The 22,089-nt window shown below is 38.4% G+C and overlaps 2 protein-coding genes across 3 annotated transcripts in view; one reads left to right on the forward strand and one right to left on the reverse strand.

Annotated features, from left to right (window-relative positions):
• The first annotated feature begins 220 nt into the window (after positions 1-220).
• On the forward strand, positions 221-13,988 carry rgma (repulsive guidance molecule BMP co-receptor a). The gene is made up of 4 exons (XM_073850821.1): positions 221-717; positions 3,453-3,568; positions 7,621-8,132; positions 10,838-13,988. The coding sequence occupies exons 1-4, from the start codon at positions 704-706 to the stop codon at positions 11,537-11,539; spliced, it is 1,344 nt and encodes a 447-aa protein (XP_073706922.1). The 5' UTR covers positions 221-703; the 3' UTR covers positions 11,540-13,988.
• A 3,452-nt stretch (positions 13,989-17,440) lies between these two features.
• chd2 (chromodomain helicase DNA binding protein 2) overlaps positions 17,441-22,089 on the reverse strand; it is a 36,965-nt gene continuing 32,316 nt past the window's right edge. For both annotated transcript variants that reach the window (XM_073850073.1, XM_073850072.1), the window contains 2 exons: positions 19,834-20,080; positions 17,441-19,290 (listed from right to left, as the gene is read on the reverse strand). In XM_073850073.1, coding sequence (XP_073706174.1) covers positions 19,005-19,290; positions 19,834-20,080 — 533 coding nt within the window. In that variant the 3' untranslated portion in view covers positions 17,441-19,004. The remainder of the gene's footprint in view (positions 19,291-19,833; positions 20,081-22,089) is intronic.

Here is a 22,089-nt window from a genome sequence, read left to right on the forward strand (position 1 = left end):
TATGGGAATTTATATGTTTGAGAAAAAAGAACATACATACAGAACTACAGACAAAAAAATATGTTTAAACAAAACGTGTTCTTTCTAATCCAGTTACATTATAATCCTAACGTTAATCTTGAAGCTTGGTTTAACAGACACGAGCCAGTATTGACTATGACCGTGAGGGGAGTTCGAGACTGCAGCGCTGATCATTGTGCCTCACACTTTCAAACTCGTCATTTCACAACACTGAGGCGAGGAAACGAGCCAGCGCTATCAACACTGCTGCCCGAGGGCTCTTCCTACTCAAGTCCTGAGAGCCACAGAGGAATCTTGGGAATACCACGGCAAAATGAAGAACACTATTGATTCGAAAACATTTCCGAGGTTTTCTTTTTTATCGTTTGTGTCTCGATAAACTGGCTGACGGACCATACCTTCATTTCCAGATCGCGACACCGATGAAAATAACATCAGACACCGCAAGTAGATTAGCAGCGTTTAGATAGAAAACCTCTCGCGTTTAAAATTAACGGAAGATTGGACATCATGCGGGGACGACAGCAGTGCTTAACCTTTAGTTTTGCAACGATGTGTAGACTTAAATAAGAATTTCGGATTACTGATACGAAGCACGCTTGCACGCTTCAGTCCGGATTCGACCCGCAAGCTTCATCCCGGTTCCGCGAAGAAACTCAACCCAAAAGTGTTGAAGAGCTCCATGCATTCGCAAAGGTGGGTTCTCGGTGATTTCTTGAGAAATAACTTTAATGCTTTTTTAAACACTCTGCAGTGGTTACTTTAACAGTAAAGACCTCCTCTTAGATGATATAGAGAACATTATATTTTATAGGTTAGTTTGACTTGATTCTAAATAGTCGAATTCTTTGGCTTCAATACTGATCTAAATGTAAGGGTTGTGTTCAATATCAAGATCAATTTACATTTTTGCATGATTAGGATAGAAGAAAGGGAGAACGGGATTTTTTAGATGTTATGCGTCTAAAAACCTGCTGTCACTAATAAGTGTTATTTTGCTGCGTCTCTACATTTTATTAATTCTCGTTAGAAATCATAGACTCGTTAATGATCAATTAAACTCGCCAATGGTTAGAGAACATCTGTGTTGTGTTCATAACACCATCTATATCTTCTCATTAAAAGTAAGATATAATGTTAAGTTTTGGCTTTATGTATCTCCAATTAATTTCCTCTTATCTCAAAAGAATATGAAGACATCGCAGCTGAACTGTAAATAATATAGTGGTTCTTGCTAAACCTTATACATGAGGACGCATCTCTGGAGATATCATTCATTCTCCACCACTGTGCAAGCGCCATCTGTTGGACTGCAACAGCTGACCACTAAAAACAAAACCGTGTAGTCTGTCCTAAAACAAATCCACATTCCCTCCTCTTCTGTAGGACCTTTCAGTTACCTTGATCTGTCAAAATCTCAACAAGACTTAGTTGAATTAATAGCTTTTATACTTTATATAAATGAGCAAGCGTCGTTCATCCTTCATCTAATATGTTCACACAAATAAAAGTATGATTATATAAATGTATTCTATAAATATTTCATGTTTTATGGCAGTTAAGGTAATCTATCAGTGGGATTTAATGAAGCAAATGCAGTGACATAAAGCTTACTAGATCTGTAGTGTCACTTCACTTATTGCCTAGATGTTTTAAAAACCCTAGGCGTTGATGATATATGCTGATGCTTATGTGGATGCATTTATCTTGATAGAGACCACTATGTAACAAGTGATTACACATTATGCTGTTGCATTTAGTTGTGGGTGGTCTACCAATTCTAATTTGAAGTCTGAATCTGTTTTCTGAATCTGAAGTCCTTCTGATTTCTTCCTAAATTCATAGCATAAATTGCAATTGCAATTTTAATCGTAAACTGATTCTCTTTTTTGCATTTAAATGAGTATGTAACACAGGGGTGTACTGTCCTGCTCATGGAGGGCTATTGTTCTGCAGAGTAGCTCCATCTCCAATTAAACACCTGAATTAAAGAAATCAAGGTCTTCAGGATTACTAGAATCTTCAAGGCATATATGTTGGGACAAGTTAGAAGCCCTGGAGGATGTTGGACCTCAAGGACCAGGATTGGACCTGCATTAACCCATTAACCATCAATGTAAGCAAGTATATTTTACTGCTTACAGTTGAAGTCAATAGTTTACATACACCTTGCTACAAAATGTGAATTATTTGACCAAAATAATAAGAAGAATCAAACAAAATGCCTGCTATTTTTTAATTCAGTACTGACCTGAATTAGATATTTCACATAAAAGATGTTTAGATATAGTCCACAAAAGAAAATTTTGTTTAGTGATAGTCCTGAACAGTTAAACTGCCCACTGTTCTTCAGGAAAGTCCTTGACTCTTTTCAGCATTTTTGTGAATTTGAACCCTTTCCAACAATGACTGAATGATTTTGAGATCCAACTGAAGGACGTAGAGAAGGTTCAAACACTCACTGATTCTTCAGAAGGAAAAACAAAGCATTAGGAGACAGGGGTGTAAACTTTTGAAAGGAATGAGGATTATTTTGCCTAAATATCTGTTTTTATTTAATACTGTCACTCAGAAGATACAAAAGATACTTGTTCCCAGAAGACAAAACAAGTTAATTTACATTAATCTTAAATTTTATATCCAACATACTGTGACAGCATTCCAACAAATTGCGATTATGATTTATATAAGACAGACAGAGCAATCTTTTTCGGATACATTAATAATAGACGCTTTAATTATGTTTACTAAATATGGTAGTTGAACAGCTCTGGACATGTTAGTATTTATCCCAGCAATGCAAAAATCAAAACAAGACAGTCTGTACTTTCATTTGTAGTGAACAACTCATAAATCAACTCTTCTTTGTGCACAAATGGGATTAAATGAGCTAATTGGTGAATTTGTGTAAAAGACACAAGTAAATGTTATTTAATTATCGAGGTAATTTATAACTTGACTTAGCCTAAATACATTTTCACTCTCAATTTGATTTCCTCAGAACGGAAAATGCATACAAACCGCTGAGGAAAGTATTACACTTTAGGTATTTATTAAAAAGTAACAAGTAATGCGTTCGCCTTCGTGAGTTCGCAGCCTACATGGCAAATGGAGAAGTAGTTTTCAAAGCCCAGGCGTAATTTGAAACTAGTGAGGGGTTGGTGGCGAAACAGTGACTTCTTATTGGTGCACTTCGCAGTGTAGGCTGCACCCTCTTGACACTAGCGAACTGGAAGATCGATGGCACGTTTCTAGTGAGGGTTGGGAATGTGTGAACACGGAGAATACCTGACAAAAAGCAGCGATATTTGTACGACGGAAGCGCGGGCGGCATGATTTCGTTGTGTTGCGGTTCTTCAGCAACTTCTAATCAAAAGGAAAGCCGCAGCATTGCTCTAATTCGCCTTTCTTCACATTGGTGGTGTAAATAGGGAGAGGAGAGGAGCGCTGTCCCGTGCTGGATGGATGGTTATGGGGAAAGGAGCAGGACCATCGGCGCTAGAAGTCTGCCAGTTCGTTCTTCTGTTTCTCTGTCTGTTTCCAGCAGGTAAGAACAATATTTATCGTGGAGAATCTAATTTGAGTTTTAGAACGTCTATATGTTTTTTGTAATTTAATTGTCGAAGCAATGATGTAACCTAATCGCTACAAAACAGCAGTTAAACATGTCGAAATAACGTAGGCAAACGCATGCTTTGTTACTTAGCAGCAAATTAAACGCAGTTGGGTGTATTTTGTTTAGTCATGACCCAGTTGTGTCTGGTAAAAGTTATTTATCATCTAAAACATGTCAGTGTACATTCTTTCATTATGCACGCTTGAATAATGTTTAGAACTTTCGCGTTTGCACACATGATGCATTTAAGTTTTAGTTGTTAAATTTCCAGTTTAACGTTTTCGCATTGAAAAAGATGCGAAAACAAGAGTTAAAGTGATTATTGAAGTTGTTTTTGAGCCATTGTTTAAACCGTGCGATAAAAGCGTGGCGATCCGAAGGTTCGGTTCGATTCTGCTGCACTACCGCAGTGTTTCCCACAGCTCTGGCGGAGACGTGCTGTTGTGTTTGGGGGAGGGGAAGCGAACCCTCCACATCTATAACATGCCTTTGCTGGACTTGTGGGGGCAAAATTTCCTAAAACCTGTTCACAAACACAGTAAAGCCTTTTAAAACGTGTGAACACCGTCTTCACTGGTGGAACAAGGTTCTCAAGGTTCTTAAATGGAATGAAAATATTATTTATAATCTAAAAATGTCATAAATTGTTTGTCTGAAGACATTTCAAACAGATAAAAGTACATGGTTAAAGTCACACAGAAATACAGTACTGTAAATACGGTAGGCTATGCCCTGAGTTCGCAGTAGGAAATTACTGTAAAGGTAAAGTGTAGTGTTGTAGGATCACATACATTATTATCTCTGTCTGCACTACACAATAATCTTGTGTTTATAGATTAACTGTAATATTTTGATGTCCACGGTATAAAACTAACACTGTGGCATGCAGTTGCTGTAACTTGAAGTTACTTGTTTTGTAGTGTAGTTTTTAAATTTAAGATTAAAATTGATTGTCCCTGTTATTGACATTTGTGACCCTGGACCACAAATGGGTCATGAGGGTCAATTTTTTGAAACTGAGATTTATACAACATCTGAACGCTGAATACATTTGTTAGGATAGGACAATATTTGGTTGAGACACAACTGTTTTTTTTTTTATTTTTTTATTTGAAAATGAATCCGAGGGTGCAAAAAATCGTCACTAAAGTTTTCCAAATTAAGTTTTGATGTCTTTACTTTTGGAAATTTACACAATATATTGATCGTGATCTTTACTTAGTATCCTAATGATTTTTGTCAGAGAAGAAAAATGTATAATTTTAACCCATACAATGTATTTTTGCCCATTGCTACAAATGCTGACTGTTGATGTCTGTGCATATTTCATTGGCTAACATCCTTAAAGTTTACTAGAGATTATAACAACTCAGCTGGAGTAAATGATCTAAGTAATGCAAGTTATGTAATCAGATTACTTTTTGCAAGTAACTAGTAAAGTAATGCATTACTTTTTAACTTACAGTTGCTTTTGATTTACTTTTTTAAATAAGTAACGGCAGTTACTTTGTTCATGTTGAGAGAAAATCGGCAGAAAGTGCAGAGGCGAACTCAGAATATAACGCAAACCTGCAATAATTAAATGTTAAATAGCACATATATCCTTAATGTATTCAGTCCCATTGTATTAACTAATGTTTTTACTGCTGACCTTCGATGATCCAATTCAACCATACTAATAAGCAAAAGTTACTTCAGACCAACATTAAACTAACATTTGTGCTTTGTTTTTTAATGCTGTGTTCTGCTTCTGCGTTCTACTGTGCAAACGTGAATTCGCATTTCCTTCAGCCTGAGGCTTATTCATTTCACTTTTTGTGTGAAAGGGCTTTTAGGCAAAAAATACAACTTTTTATATTAAAAACAAACAAGCAAGCCAGCCCAGATTTAAAAAGTAACGCAGTTAGTTACTTTTTTAGAGAGTAATGCAATATTGTAAGTAACCCCAACACTGCCTAGCATGATTTGATTTCACAGTCAATTCTAAATACAGAATTCTAATTGTAGAAAATTACTGTTGAAGTCCTAGCAAAGTCTAATTTGTGTAAAAGAGTGTAGGCCCTCGCACATGATTATGGGTCACTAGTGTTTTCCAAATGTGATAATTAATTCCTGTGTATCTCGCTAAAAAGGAATTTACAAGTGTTGTTTTGTTCAGTCAAGGCTCTGGTCAGTTTTAAGTAGTGTGCGGTTTGATTTCACACCCTGTGTCCCGTCTTCTTTCAAGTTATTTAATGCCAAACAAAAGGCAATCATGCAAGCACTAGTCGTTGACATCTTAAATTAGCCTATTGTCTCTTATCAGATGGATGATAAATGCCCTTTGTAGCTGGTAGGTGAAAGAAGCATGTGTGTGTGTGTGGGGGGGGGGGGGGGGACTGAGACAACCAAGATTGTTGCGTTATCATTTGGAAACAAAGTTGTGTGTAGTTTTGGCATGTCCTCGCATTTTATCAAATGGAAAAACCACATGATTGAAAAGCCTTTAGATTTCAATTCAACGCTTGTAATCTGAGAAAGGGGAATGCGCTCGAAATTGCTTTTGCCTTTGATTACGGCCTTTTGCTCTGGACAGGTGGCTATCTCATATCCAGTTTGACCTGTGGAATGGTGAGACCTACTCTGTGTTCCGCCCATTGGTCCTGGAGCCAGTTTCTCTCCAGAGATCCTGTTTCTTTAAGGCAGTCCTTAGCCCCCCTTTCCCTCCTGCCCTGCATGGCTGATGAAACTCTACCTAATCCCTTTACACAGGGCTAATTTATGACTCTGCTGGTTTCTTCTCAATGGCAAATTGCATTGTCTTCATTCAGAGTCCTAGGACTACACCCTCCCACAGACACACACGCATACACACATACACACACACACACACACACACACACACACACACACACACACACAAACAGCTACCCCCTTCTGTTAAAACCCTAAGTGATTTTTTTCAGATGTGCATTTGCCCTCGGTCACTGACACCCACGGTGCTTTACTCAAAAGCTCCCCTGCGATCTGCTTTGCAATGCAAAGAGATGGCACAAGGTGTGAATGAGCGTGAATTTGATATGAGATGATTAGCACTTCTAAATAGTAGACTTTTGTTGGTGTGATTGTCAGTTTGAAGGCTTCCTTCCCATTTGTCTTAATGCTATTAATTTGCGTTGCACCTTAAACAGTGTGAAATTGCTCGATATCCAACTGGGATCTTGGAATCAGTCAAGCATTTTTTGATAAAGCATACAGCCCATTTACTAATATAAAGTAGTGATGTCATTCATGGTGAGGTAATGAAGTTAGATAAGCCTGTCGAGAGTTCATTACTTTGTAATGATGCCTATTTAGATGCTTATTGCTTTACGTTTTGTATTACAATAGCTGTTAATTGTTGAGCTTTTCTCCCCTGTGACAGACAGACATCAGAATATTCCATTAGCATTTTGAATTTCACATTAAATCAACAAACATTGATTGGTCTACTTTAATGCTTTTTTTGTTTGACTTATTTTTGAAAAGGCAACAAGACAACAATAGCCTTGCTTTATACTACATTTAGAGCACTTAGGCTTGATGGAAGTTGGCAAAACACAGAAACTTGGAACTTGGTTGGAATGTTGTTTTTTTATTACTGATGGAATTAAAGCCTCACTTTGTCCAGATGTAGAGGGAATTCATGTGTTGTTATGAGAGCCTTGAGCAACTGGCATTCATGAACATAACACATTAAACTGAACTTCATTTAAAGTTAAGCACTGACATAATCAGAAATGTGTAATGAAAATGGGCTATTCTTGAATACAGAAAAATTTAAAGGACAGGTTATAACCGCTTTTCTCAAAAACTGTTGTTTTTATTATAACTGTTAGTTTTCAATTTAAAAGCCTAATCAGTTTTGTCAGCTGCTCTGGTTGATAGTCATTTCATTTTAGTGTTCTGTAAACTTGGTTTGACCATGACAGTGTGTTTATGCTATCTCTCTTTTTACTTTACAGCAACTCTGCAGTGTAAGATCCTCAAGTGTAACTCCGAGTTCTGGGCCTCCACCTCCAGCTCTGGCCCAGAAGAGGAGTTCTGCACCGCTTTGCGAGCGTATAACAACTGTGTCCGACGCACTGCCCGTACGTGCCGGGGTGACCTGGCATACCATTCAGCCCAACATGGTATAGAGGATCTTATGAGCCAACACAACTGCTCCAAAGAAGGGCCCACTACCCAGCCTCGTGCCCGCACACCCCCACCCCAGGTCCAGCCACCACCGGACGTCAACATTCCCTCTGACAAGCCAGAGCTGTGCCATTACGAGCGGAGTTTACCACGTAACGCTGCCCCTCCCAATTACACTCACTGCGGCTTTTTTGGGGACCCACATCTTCGCACATTCAACGATGACTTTCAAACCTGTAAAGTGGAGGGAGCCTGGCCACTGATTCACAATAAGTACCTGTCTGTGCAGGTTACGAACACTCCAGTTGTGCCTGGATCTTCTGCTACAGCTACTAGCAAGGTAAGGATGTTTTGTGGTTCATAAAATATGTCATTTCTATATCAGTCTGTGGTCTCATTTCAACCATAGCCCAATCTTTAAAGGGATAGTTCATCCAAAACTAAAAATTCTGTCATAAATTACTCACCCTCATGTCTTTCCAAACACATACAACCTTTGTTCGTCTTCGGAATACAAATTAAGGTATTTTTGATGAAATCCAAGAGCTCTCTGACTGTCCATAGACAGCATGGGTCCTAGCATGTTTAAGGTCCAGTAAGGTACCAAGAACATTGACAAAAATATAGTCCATAGCCCCTTTCAGACAGCATATTTATTCCTTCTACGTGAACGCAAACATGTCCTGGGATTGATCCCGGGTTGGGAACCTAGTAACATTGCCGGGATCAGTCCCGAGTGCTGTGTGAACAAAAGACTGAACCAGTGCCGTAAAGGCTGTGTTGTATTGATGACGCGACTCTTTTACCGGATGTTTTAAAGGTAGACCAACATTCATGGTGGTAAAAATATGTGCAAACTCTTTACAGGATTCTGGAAAATCACTGGCAGTGTGAATAAACCAAAATCAATCACTGTGTGAAGGCTCATGTGACATTAGTGGTTTAACCATTATTTTATAAAGCTACGAGAATACTTTTTGTTTCACAAAAAAACTAAAATAACTTTTTTCATCAATTCTTCTTCTCAGCGTCACCCTAGCCCATTTTGGAGAGTACCGTGACGCACGTTCATGTTTATGAGCAGATCAAAGCACGCGCATACGTCGTGGTACTCTCCAAAATGGTGCTAAGGTGACACGGAGAAGATGAATTGTTGAATGAAGTTATTTTAGTTTTTTTGCGCAACAAAAAGTATTCTCATAGCTTCATAAAATTATGGTTGAACCACTGATGTTACATGGTCTATTAGATGAATGTCCTTACTATCTTTCTGGACCTTAAAACTGGTAGGACCCTTGCTGTCTACGGAGAGTCAGAAAGCTTTTGGATTGCATCAAAAATATCTTAATTTGTGTCCCGAAGATGAAAGAAGATCTTGCAGGTTTGGAACGACATGAGGGTAGGCAATTAATGACAGATTATAGTTTTTTTAGGTGAACTATCTCTTTAAAGGGACTTTCAGCATGGAACTAGTTAATGGTGAAAGTGTGGTTTCGCCAGTGGGAAGAGAAAGCAGACTTTGTAAGTGCAGAGTCTAGTTAGCATTTGGATCTGTTCCACAACAGATGAAAAGAAGATAAGACAATTGATGAAAGTCTGATACAAGTTTTTTTTTTAATGAAATGCCAGCAACAAATAAGAGGTAATAACTTAGAATATTAGCAGACTAAAATGCCTTCATTTTTTCTTGGACAGTCAAAAGTAATGCTACTACATCTGTGGCAGTCCTTGCCATTGTTTGTGTGATTTAGGAGTCTTGTTGTTTTAACTAAGTGCTCAGTCCATACAGGAAACTGCTGATATTTTCTCTGCATTAGCTGGCCCTCATACCTCATAAATTATCATTGTTTTGCTTTACGGCCCATTGGACAAACTGGGGAGCTGCCTTAGAATTGGCCAGCTGTGGAGCCCAAGGTGAAAATGCAGGACTAGAAGTTTATGCGTCTGATTGCCGAATGCTAATTTCACTATGCCTGATGTCCTTTTGGCTGCTGTAATTGTGCGACCAGGGTTGAATGTTTTTCAGAGTTTTCCTTGTGGCGGAAAAACACAAGAACTTTGTACTCAGTCACATTAAGAAACAGAGCAATTTTCCGCCATCAAAAACCTCTAATGATTCCCCATTAAGTAGATGGACCCACAGTCCTTTCTTGTAGGAGGGAAAGGAATCGTGATATTTTTGTTAAGCTGACTGTTTTCTGAATAAATGACAGTGCTTGGACAAAAGCAAAAACAGGTCTGCAGGCAGATGGCACCTGTGCAAACAAGACGTCCCTTGTTTATTGATAGACCCCTTGCTTTAAACAAGCTCTCAGTGTCCTGCGAAAAACCAGGGTGGCGCTAACAGGAGGCAGATCACTGCACCATTAGTGATTATAGGGTGGTTTGGCTTAACTGAGTCTCCACTACACTCATACGCATCATTTGCAAGATCAGAGCAGCCTGGACATCCCGAGGTCACATATGTGTCAGCAGTCCATTGGCCTCCTAATGGCTGCTTGCTGGAGGAGTCAGAGGTAGGAGCAGCCTTCTCTAATTAGCCGCTGTGCAGGCTGTGCTCTCTAGCTGGCGCGAATCCACTCCCTGGAGCTGAATCCAGGGTTCACAGGCAGGCTCTGAGCAGCATGAATGGATTGTCTTTGTGTCTGCATACTGAGGCCTGCTGTAACATAGACTGGACCTGTGTTTCTCCAGAGTGCGTTTACATTGGCCCCCTGTATCTTGAGCTGCTGCTGAAATGTGACATTACGAAAGCTTCTGGGCTTGGAGTGTCTGCACTACACAGCCCTCTGGTTTTATAAAGACAGGGCTTGGTTATGCAGAATGGAGCACTTAGTCACCATCTTTTGCCATATGCAGTGATGCATGAAACACTTTATGTCTGTGGCTGGTTTTGATTGAACAACTATATCAGTTGTTTTAACATTGTTTCAACTTTGTGCACAGGTTTGTTGTTAACTAGATCCATTAAATTTTGTCCAAAGCTATACTTATTCCAGTAAATAACTGGTTCTCAACTTTTTCTCCCTCTCACTTTTTCCACAGCTAACAATCATCTTCAAGAACTTCCAAGAATGTGTAGACCAGAAGATGTACCATGCAGAGACCGACGAGCTTCCAGCTGCATTTGCTGATGGTTCAAAGAACGGAGGTGAACGCCATGGAGCCAACACCCTACGTATAGTAGAGAAGGTGCCTGGACAACATGTGGAGATCCAGGCACGTTATATCGGCACCACTATTGTAGTTCGGCAGGTTGGCCGCTACCTAACCTTTGCGGTGCGTATGCCGGAGGAGGTTGTGAATTCGGTTGAGGACCAGGACAACCAGGATCTTTACCTCTGCCTACACGGTTGCCCCGCCAACCAGCGAATAGACTTCAGGAGCTTCAGAGCGCGGGCGGCAGAGAGCCAAGCCTTAGGCAGGGGACGGCCAGGCGCTCCTACTCATGGCTTCACATACCAGTCAGCCATGGCCAAATGCAAAGAACGTCTACCGGTTGAGGATTTGTATTTCCAATCCTGCGTTTTTGACCTGCTATCTTCTGGAGACATCAACTTCACCTTGGCAGCCTACTACGCCTTTGAGGATGTTAAAATGCTCCACTCCAACAAAGACAAGTATCACCTCTTTGAAAAGGATACAATATTCAACTCTGCCTTGGAAAATTTGCGTTTTAGTGTCCTGATCTTCATTAGCCTCGTTGTCGTACAGTTATGGACTGACTTATGTTCCATTCGTCTGTAGTCTCCATTGGACATCCTTGTTAGATGGTTGTAAGATGCTGTATGCATGTGAAATGCTGCTCTCACCATGTTGTGTTCCATCAACCAGAGGCTGGGCTTCTCAGCTCTCTCAGAGGGCTTTCACACTTGTGTGTCTTGTGTCATGCTCATCTCTCGTCTTCATCACGTACGTTCATTCATCAGGCCAGAGCAGAGGCGTTCCTAGAGATCCACCCATCTCTGTGGTGCTTCATGACAGAGAACGCAGTGCTGAGAGTTCATGAGACTCGAGTCAGATTAAACCACCCTTGTTCCCACCAGGGTGATGTGCCACTGACAGAAGTTGAGAGGGGGATGATCCTTTGCAGAAAGAAGAGCTCGGAGATGTTCTTCAGTTCACTTGATGCCAAGTGAGAGGTGAAGTATGTCTCCCCGAGCCAGGCTGGAGGACATGACAGGAGCTTTTATTAACGATGGAGGGCCGGCAGGAGTTCTCTCTTTGAAGAAGCTCCAGCTTCGGAAAAATGTTAGCTTTCCAGAGAAAACCCCCTTGGCCAAGGCCATGTCAGACTAGTAAGTCATGTTGTCTACAGAGCAGATTAACAGGCCATAACATCAGGCCTTTTGTATAGTTTGTCTGTGTGTGTGCAAGAGAAAGATGTGTTATTTTGTGGGTGATTATATGAATGCTTGTGTGTGCGCGTGGATGTGTGTGAAGTGTTTCATAATGTCTGTATATTGCACCCAGGGTCCTAATGTAGCTCTGGTGTGGTGGTTCATGGGTCAGTAAGAAGTTTTACTGCCTGCCAAGAGCTCTTTCCTACATAAAAAGGGTGTCAACCTTTGTGTCAAACAAACTTCAAACTACATCCATACTGCTTAGCTGTTATAATTTTGGAAAATATTTATTGAATTCTCCCAAATCAGCCTGAGCAATTGTTAGGCACATAAAGAATAACACTAGTAAAAAGGTAACATTTACGTAATGCAGTGGTGTAGCCCAAGACAGAGTTGTCTTTGAAAATGGCACATTTGCTTCAGAAAAAAATAATCACGTCAGTTTACAGTATATATCCAGGAGAGAGCCAAGTTCCTCCATACAATGTTTGCAGTTTGAGATGGGACCCACAAGGCAGGTCCATCAATCATCCTTACTGCTTCTTATAGAGCAACGCCTTGCTCTCCATTTCAAAAGGGTGTCGACGTGGCTGTGCTGTAGGCCCCGTTTAGCTCACGACTCTGTAGATCTGTGAATTTATGGCAGAGGCGTTTTGCCAAAGAACAAGCCATGGTGCCAACAATTTCCCAAACAGCTGAATTTTCTCTCTCTCTCACTTTCTCATATGCTCTTTTGTGGTTCACTTAAGTATTTGGGCTCAAACCAGATGTCCTGATTGTGTATAATATTGGAAGGTGCTGCTAACTACAGTGTGGTGGATGGACCAGTGCAGGAGCTATTGAGAACATCTGCCATGCATTTCTTGTGACATTTGAAATGGGGGCATTTGCTCTTCAGCCATTAGCAGGCTCAGGATTACTGGCACTCAGTATTGTAAATAGCAGTAGTAGTATTGGTGAGCTAAAGTTACACGACACATAGCACCACTATTTTGAAGAGTGAATTCTGCACCCTCGGTAGCTGTTGGAAAGGTCTTTATGGAAGATGAAGCCCACGTAACTTCATCATATCCCATTTCTTCTTCTAAGAACATCTGTCACAGTTGTCTCTTATCAGTGTTTGTTTTCTCTTAGTAAAAGTTTGAACTAGGAAAATATGGTTTAGCTATTAATTATACATAACGAATCTTTGGAGAGACTTCGCAGTAATTTATTCTTACACTGTAAAGTTTTGCGAGCCTTACTACTGCTAAGAAAGCTTGTGTTGTTGGTGCAGTTCATGGCTTTAAAGAAGCATACAAAAAGATTGTAATGACTTTTGTGTTTAAGTGTGCTTGTGTTGTCAGTGCTTTTTGGATTTCTATGTGTAATGTGACATGTATATAAGTTTGTGTGATTTGGCAAATAATATTTTGTGGGCGTGGTGAAATTTGCCTTTAAATTCAAAGGGATATTGTCTACACAAACACCACAAAAACATAAGATAAGGGACTTGCAGTCTTATTTGGAAGCAGAGTAAATCAGACATCATGTCCTTTGACTAAATACTAAGTAGGAAACTTGCGGTGTGACTTGCGGTGTTCATGTGTTGTTTATTACAAAAGCACTTTATGTTTTTATTCTCTTTAACCTAGCTCTTACTTGGTTTTAACTTGATGGTGAAAGAGGTTATCAGACTTGTAATGCTAAAAAAAATAAAAGTGAATGATAACATTTTCAAATGTATTAACATTGAATGGGAGATACCAGACAGCTTGGTCTGTTTTTGTATGTAGGACTAAAGCGGTGCCACACACCACTTGTAAATACTGTAAATTATTTATTGAAGAAAAAATAAAAGTGTCATGTTGATACATTTTTGATGTTTGGGTTTTTGTATGCAGGTGTGTTCCTTTTTGTTTGAATCCATGTTTGACAATGCATGTCTTTTCACCACAGCATTAGATTTTAAGCTAAGACTGCCACCTATTGGTACAATAAGTAAACTCAATTTGCTAAACCATTTTAGACTACAGCCATGACAAAGCCTATCTAAAGAGAACAGTGTACTTTACCGCGTTCGAGGCCTATTGTAATTTGTGCTCTATAAACAGCAAATAGTATTTTTAATTAAAAGTGCTTTCCTTACGTATAAAGAATCAACAATTATACACAAAAAGACAGATCAGGAAGGTTTTTATAACGTGTTTCTGGACTATTTCGTCATTATGATTCTAAAACGTACGTGTTTTATGTAGGATCATATCTGAAGAACGATACCAGCTAAACAACATTATATATTATTTACTATTAATGTTAAAACGTGCTAAAAACAAAAAATATACGATACAGAGTGAAGGAAAAGCGTCTCACCTCAGCGATTCGCGCCATTTCTGACTCACAGTGCACGTGATGAATACCGCTAATGGCTCATCCAGTTAAATAACTTGTTTCTTTCTCTTTTTTGTGTGTGAAAATGTTACTATTTGTGACCCTGGACCACAAAACCAGTCATAAGGGTCCACTTTTTGAAACTGAGATTTTCACATAATCTGAAATCTGAATAAATAAGTTTTCCATTGATGGTTTGTTAGAATCTGAGTGCAAAATCGCCTTTAAAGTTGTCCAAATTAAGTTCTTAGCAACACATATTTACTAATCAAACATTAAGTTTTGATATATTTACGGTAATTTACAAAATATCTTCATATGGAAATTTCCAAAATGTATTTATGGAACATCTTAATGATTTGTGGCATAAAATGTAAATTAATTATTTTGACACCATTTTTGGCTATTGCTATAAATATACCCATGCTACTTAGGTTTTGTGGTCACAAATGTTATTTAGTCAAATGTGCTTTCCCCACTTATTATAAACAATCAACAATTAAGCTAAACAGAAAGACTAAGCAGAAAGGTTTTTATAACGTGTTTAACTAATTCATTATAAATTATAAAACAGCGTTTTATGTAATATCTCATATCTGAAGAACCACATCGAAATAACAATACAGTTGCAATCGAAATTATTCAACCCCCTTGACATGCAAGACATTTTGTTCCAGATAATTTGTTTTTCTAAAAACAAATCTACAAAGGCATTAGTACACTATTAGATAAAGTATTTTAATACACGTTTGAGTTATTCTGAGAACATAAATTGATAAATAATGGGGAAAAAAACCCAAATTGGCTCTAAACTTTCATGTTCAAAATTATTCGACCCCCAAAAGTAAAATTTGGTGCAGAATCTTTTATTATTTAAAACCACCTATAAACGCTGTTTGAAAGTGTTTAGAAGCATTGATCACCTCTCTATTGCAATCTTGGACCATTCCTCGGCTGAAAAAGCTTTTAGATCACGGATAATCTTTGGTTTTCACTTTGCCACTGCTTTCTTCAAATTCGACCAAATATTTTCAATGAGAATTAAATCTGGAGACTGAACAGGCCCCTCAAGAACATTCTGTGACTGATCCCTGAACCAAGCATAAGTAGATTTGGATGTTTACTTTGGGATGATTGTCCTGCAGGAAAGTCAATTGATCATCATCTTCGGTCTTTGCACCAAAGGCATCACAATTCTTGTCAAAATGGCCTGATACTTCAAAGAATCCATGGTTTCCTTCATACGGTCATGTTTTCCACTTCCTGCTACAGTAAAACAACCCCATAATTGGATCAGCCCACCTCCATGTTTGACCATGGAGATAGTGTTCTTCTGCTCATTAGTTTTCCCGTTTTTGCACCAGACAATCCGCTGATCTATACGTTCAAAAAGTTCTAGTTTGGCCACATCACTCCATTAAACATTCTTCCAGACCTCCACAGGTCTATCCAAATTAATTTTAGCATATTCAAGCTGAGCTTTTTGTTCTTCTTGATCAAGAATGGTATTCGCCAAGATGCCCCAACATGAAAGCCATGCCTGTCTTATGTTCATCTTCTGCTCTGGAATGAAATATTTTTCCTCCTTTCATCGGGTCATCTCGCAAGTCTTTGGCTGTACATTGCAGGTTTTTCTCAGTTGCTCTGATAGAACATTTTATGAAATTGTGCATTTTTGGTTCAACACCCTCAAAGGTTTTCTTTAAACTAAGGAATAAGGCTTTTAATGTCTTAGAAATCTTCATGTAGCCTTAGACTTTATAATACAATAAAACTAATTCTTCTCTATAGCTTTTGTGAGAGCTCTGTTGACTTTACCATATTTGCTACTCAACTTCAGCACATGCATGGGATAAATGTATAGATGTGTAACATCTCAAGCTGATTCAGTTTTTTAAATAGTTTATAAAGCCTTTGTGTTGTGTTTTAGGATAATTTTGTTCCCTACCACAAAAATAAATGACTTAAAAAGGCAACGTTGAGTAGGGGTTGAATAATTCTGACATAGCTGTGTTATTAAAAAATCCTATAACTCAAACACATTACATTATATATTGACATTGTCACTTTTAATATGCCAGTAAACTGTTGTAGATGCAATTTTTATAGAGTCCTGAAACTTCAGACTTTTATTTGTAAAGTACTGCAGTCTCTGGGGGATTGAATAATTTTGATTGCAACTGTATATTATTCCCTTTAATCACTTAAATATGTTTTTAATGGTAAAACGTGCTGAAAAACAAAAATATACGATATAGAGTGAAAGAAAAACATCTAACCTCAGAAATTCGCGTCTTTCCTCTCAGATGAAGTCAAGCGCGAGAATGACCGAGCCAAATAAAGGTAAACGTGGTTTTTTAATTAGCTTATCATTTAGGGGTTGTTCTAAATAGAAAATTAAATAAATGGCAAATCATATCTAAAGAGAACAATGTGCGTTCCTGCGTTTGAGGCCTTTTGTAGCTCTTGCTCTAAACTGCAAATATTATTTATAGTCAAAGGTGGTTTCTCCAGTTTAAAAGAATCAACAATTCTAAACAGACTGAGCAGAAAGATCCGTTTTTATAACGTTTCTTAACCAATTTGTCGTTAAGATTCTAAAACACGTGTTTTGTTTATATCTGAAGAACGTTACCAGCGAAATAACAATATCTGCATTATTCCCTTTAATCACTTAAATCTATTATTCATGTTAAAACATGCTGAAAAACTAAAATATACGATATAATGAAGGTCTCACCTCAGCAATTCGCGCCATTCCTCTCAAGGACAAACTAACTAAAGGCAAGTTACAGGTAAACTTTTATTTTGAAATTTACCATTTAGGTTTTTGTCCCAAAAATCACATTAAATTAAGTAAAGTTGGTCAATTAATGTAGGTTGCATAAAACTAGTTATTAGTTTTAATCATTAATGAAAAAAACAAAACACAGAATGTCCATGATGTAGGAAAGTTTAATACATATAGGTCTATAAACATATGTACAGTACAATTATTCTGAACAGTGGCTTTTCACAAATATAAATTACTTTAAATTGGCTTGTTTGAAAGCTTAACATGTCCGTGGAGTGTGAGCAGGAGCTAGGGTGGGAAAGAAGTAACACATCTCCAGTATTCCATTGCAGACGTGTCCACGTTTCACCAGCTCACCTGCTCTCCTAGTCCTGCCACCATGATCTTTTGGAATTGAGCACACCACATTGTTCCCCCACTCACCAGAGCTGGCTTTTACATGCACCTAGTTAAAACTCCATCCTGGCAAATGTTTTGAAATTGTACACGACAGCATAATACTGCATCGATTCCGACCGCTTAACATCCTTATACCAATCCGGTGTTTGAATCTACACAAGAATAAGGCACAGATGGAAAAACACATCAAATAAACAATCAATGAATGGTATTTACCAGCATGCCAGTCTGTCAATGTTTTGGCACAAAATCTGGTTCCCCAAAAATAGCTTGTGACACCCGCCCACTCCCTAAACGCACGTCTGTCCATTCATACAGTACTCACATTTCCACTCAAAGGTCAACGGTATCAGCGTTTCACCACACTCATACTGAGAAAACAACTCAACGAAACATGAAAATCAGATTCGGGTAATGTCTACCATTACTACATACTCAAAATCGAGCGAGTACTGTCTTTTTAGTGCAATAAAAAGATGCAACAGTACAAGCACTGACCATAAAGTGGACTTGAGTGGTGCCAAGTGTTACAGATACAAGAAAATATAGACAAAGATAGCTTACGTGTTATGATTATCTAGTGTTCTGACAAGGTCGACGTGGACTCTGAATACTGTTTAGCCTTTTTTCCTTCTTTCTTTTTTTAAATAAGGCTACTGTTGTCCAACAGGGCGTCTGAACGTTGTCTGCAATAGCGAAGACACATTTAGCTGATTCGAGAAAAACAATTCCAGTAATTGTTGCGGTTGCTGCTCATCACATTTGTGACTCCTACATGATAACAATATCAAAAGACAAAAACATACATGTAATTACTTGATTTTTTTCCCTCAAAATGACATACGATCACAGGTGTGTGTGAAAGCAAAAGCGATAGTTTCGAACATCTGAAGGTGCAATTAAAACGATTCCTTTTTTCTCCTCCCACAAAGGCTACTTTCATGAAATAATCCTTTTTGCACAAACCAAAATAACACCAAAAATAAAACATGAACATCAAAGAAAAGTTTGCTTTGGGAATAGTCCCTTTTCTGCTAATGACTCTCAACGAAGACCAAATACATGAGGCACTTTCTAACTTAGGCATACTTCAACACTTTATCATGTTCAGTCGTAGTCCATAGGACTAACCATGCTTTGTTCTGTCTCCTCAGTCCAAAATGGCAGACTTAACCTGGTTGTGAATCCTAGAAGAGAGCGGAGGACACAGTGGCGATAAAGAGGAGTTTGGTGATGGCTCCATTTATTGCCTAGGTTTATGTCCTTTGGCAGCACAGACTGTCTCTGCACCAACCAAGTATTCACCTCACGTCTTCCTGTTGTTCCAATTAAAGTCCGTCACAGGTTTCTGCTCTGCAGTTCTATCCAAAGCAGGTGAGATGGGCTCCAGGGGGGATTTCTGAGACTGAGGTGAACGGGGGTCCATTAGGGGTGGGGGTTTGTCGGGGTGGAAGGGGCGGTAGTGATCAGGGGGACCAGGGGGTCCCCTGTGGTCAGGCATCCTTCTGAAGTCCTGTGGATGCCCCCCTCCACCTGGATGATAGTTCGGTGAGCGGTATTCATCCGAACGCCTTCGCTTAGGGTCTGGATGTCTGAAATCAGAAGACTAAATTTGAGCTCTACAGCTGTACACACAGCACCAGAATTTTGGGTACGAGGACGTGAATTTCCAAGCAGTAAGACCTTTGTTCATCTTCGAAACACCAATGAAATGCAAGAGCTTTCTGACCCTGCATAGACAGCAACGCAAATGACACTTTCAAAGCCCAGAAAGGTAGTAAGGACATTGTTAAAATAGTCCATGTGCCATCAGTGGTTCGACATGCATCGAAGAATGACACGGAGGAAAAGAAAATGTCAAATAAAGTATTATTGTAACTTCGTAAAATTAAGGTTGAACCACTGATGTCAAATGGACTAATTTAACAATGTCCTTAATACTTTTCTGGGCCTTGAGCGTGGTTTCACTGCAGTCTACGCAGGGTCAGAAAGCTCTCGGATTTCATCAAAAATATCTTAATTTATGTCTCAAAGATGAACAAAGGTTTTGCAGATTTGGAACAATATCAGGGTGAGTAATTAATGAATTAAACTATTACTTTTATATATAATAAAAAAAAGGCCCTCTTGCTCACCTGTCATAATAGTCTCGATGGCCCCGATGATCTCTATCGTTACCATACTGGTCATAGGGTCGTTTGCGAGGAGAGCCGCTGTTTCGGTAACCTCCGGAGCTGCGGTAGTCACCGTGTGGACGACGATCACCGTAATGATGGTCCTTGTACCTGTGAGTGTCATACTGGTGATGCCGGTCCCCTTGCCAGGGCTGATTGCTGTTACCTGGGTAGTTGTATTTACGGTCCCTTTGCCAGTCTCCCCTGTCTGTTTAAAAGACACACAAGGTACCAAATAAGACAGCTGATCACTAAAAATGACAACTGGAATCATAAATGACATTTATGTTTGTACAAAAAAAATCAGTTGAGGTCAAAAGTTTACATACACCTTGCAGAATCTGCAAAATGTTAATTATTAGTATCGACCTGAATAAGATATTTCACATTAAAGATGTTTACATTTAGTCCACAAGAGAAAATAATAGTTTAATTTATAAAAAACATTCCCATTTCAAAAGTTTATTCTTAACACCGTGTTTTTACCTGAATGATCCACAGCTGTTTTTTTTTTTTCCCCAGTAATAGATGTTCATGAGTCCGTATTTGTCCTGAACAGTTAAACTGCCCGCTGTTTTCTTTCAGGTCCCACAAATTCTTTGGTTTTTCAGCATTTTTTTGTATTTGAACACTTTCCAACAATGACTGTATGATTTTGAGATCCATCTTTTCACACTGAGGACAACTGAAGGACTCATATGCAATTATCACAAAAGGCTCAAACGCTCACTGATGCTCCGGAAGGAAAAAAGATGGATTAAGAGCCAGGGGTGTAAACTTTTAAATGAAGAAGTCTACATTTTTGCTTATTTTGCCTAAATATCTTTTTTTGTTAATTGAGTACTTTGCTTCAGAAGCTACAGAAGATACTTACAGGTTTCCCAAAAGATAAAACAAGTTAAATTTACCCTGATCTAATGTATTGTGTTTCTTTCTGGAGCATCAGTGAGCATTTGAACCTTCTGCAATAGTGGCATATGAGTATGGAAGCATATGTGTAGCAATATTCAATTTGCAATGCAATATGCAAAATGGCAATACAATATTCAAAATGACAATGCAATATTCAAAAAGGCAATGCAATTCTGTATTTAAATTTACATTTTCAATCACCTCCACGTGTGCAAAATTTGGTGCATAATGAAATTGAAAATTAAATTATATTATTTACATTTGCCATTTCCAACAGTAGTCTTAAGTTGTAAAGTGCATACTATTTTAATGCTTTAGAAGTAGCAAAATAAAAATGAAAATGTATAACCCAAATTGATTTGATGTGTGTAACGTGTCCAAGCAGAAACAGTAGCAAAATTATCATTTAAATGTTATTTGTCCTAAATGCATTTAGACTAAGAGTTAGGACACTTACGATTGCATTTTCATCATGACGCAGTGGGATATTTGTAGCAAAATTCAATGCGGCTTAGAAAATGCATTCCGAGCTGACCACGCCCACCCAACGTCAATCGTTTAGATCGTTTGAAACATGGCGGCTGGAGATCTGATAAGATCGTTGAATTCATTGGGAGATGGAGCGTAAACAGAAAGATTTTTATGTGTATGTAGGTGACAGGACAAGATCAATATTGAAGCATCTTGCAGAATTGTCGGCCTTAACAGGCCTCGACACTCGTTTGGCTGCTGAACCCTTGAGAGTGGTGGAAGATCGATTATCTTCGTCAAAATCAAAGACAGCGGTCACGCCAGCCGCGTCTTGGTTTGCTTTTCTAATCGCGCACTTACGTGCTGAGAGCAGTCCAAATGGATGTAAAGACGCTGTCAGAATGTTTCCTTTCTACTTTGATATACACACATGCATATATATATATATATATATATATTGTGTGTGTGTGTGTGTGTGCGTGTATATATATATACATATATATATATATATATATATATATTATATATATATATATATATATATATATATATATATATATATATATATATATATATATATAAATGTACAATACAAATTATCAAATGAAAAAAAGCCTTTATCTGAAATAAAGTTTTGTGTAACATTATACACTATACCATTCAAAAGCTGTGTGTGTGTGTGTGTGTGTGTGTGTTTTTAATAAAAATTGATGATAACAACATTTACAATGTTACAAAAGATTCTATTTAAAAATAAATGTTGTCCGTATAAACTTTCTATTTATCAAAGAAACCTGAAAAAAAACCTACTCAGCTGTTTTCAACATAATAATA

The sequence above is a fragment of the Garra rufa genome, chromosome 11, assembly GCF_049309525.1.
Source record: "Garra rufa chromosome 11, GarRuf1.0, whole genome shotgun sequence".
NCBI lineage: Eukaryota > Metazoa > Chordata > Actinopteri > Cypriniformes > Cyprinidae > Garra > Garra rufa.

Bases quoted from the DNA above. Each gene is read 5' to 3' on its own strand.
- rgma (XM_073850821.1), top strand. The intron at 3,569-7,620 runs GTAAGAACAATA...TTTACTTTACAG, and splicing joins TCTCTGTCTGTTTCCAGCAG to CAACTCTGCAGTGTAAGATC. The intron at 8,133-10,837 runs GTAAGGATGTTT...CTTTTTCCACAG, and splicing joins CTGCTACAGCTACTAGCAAG to CTAACAATCATCTTCAAGAA.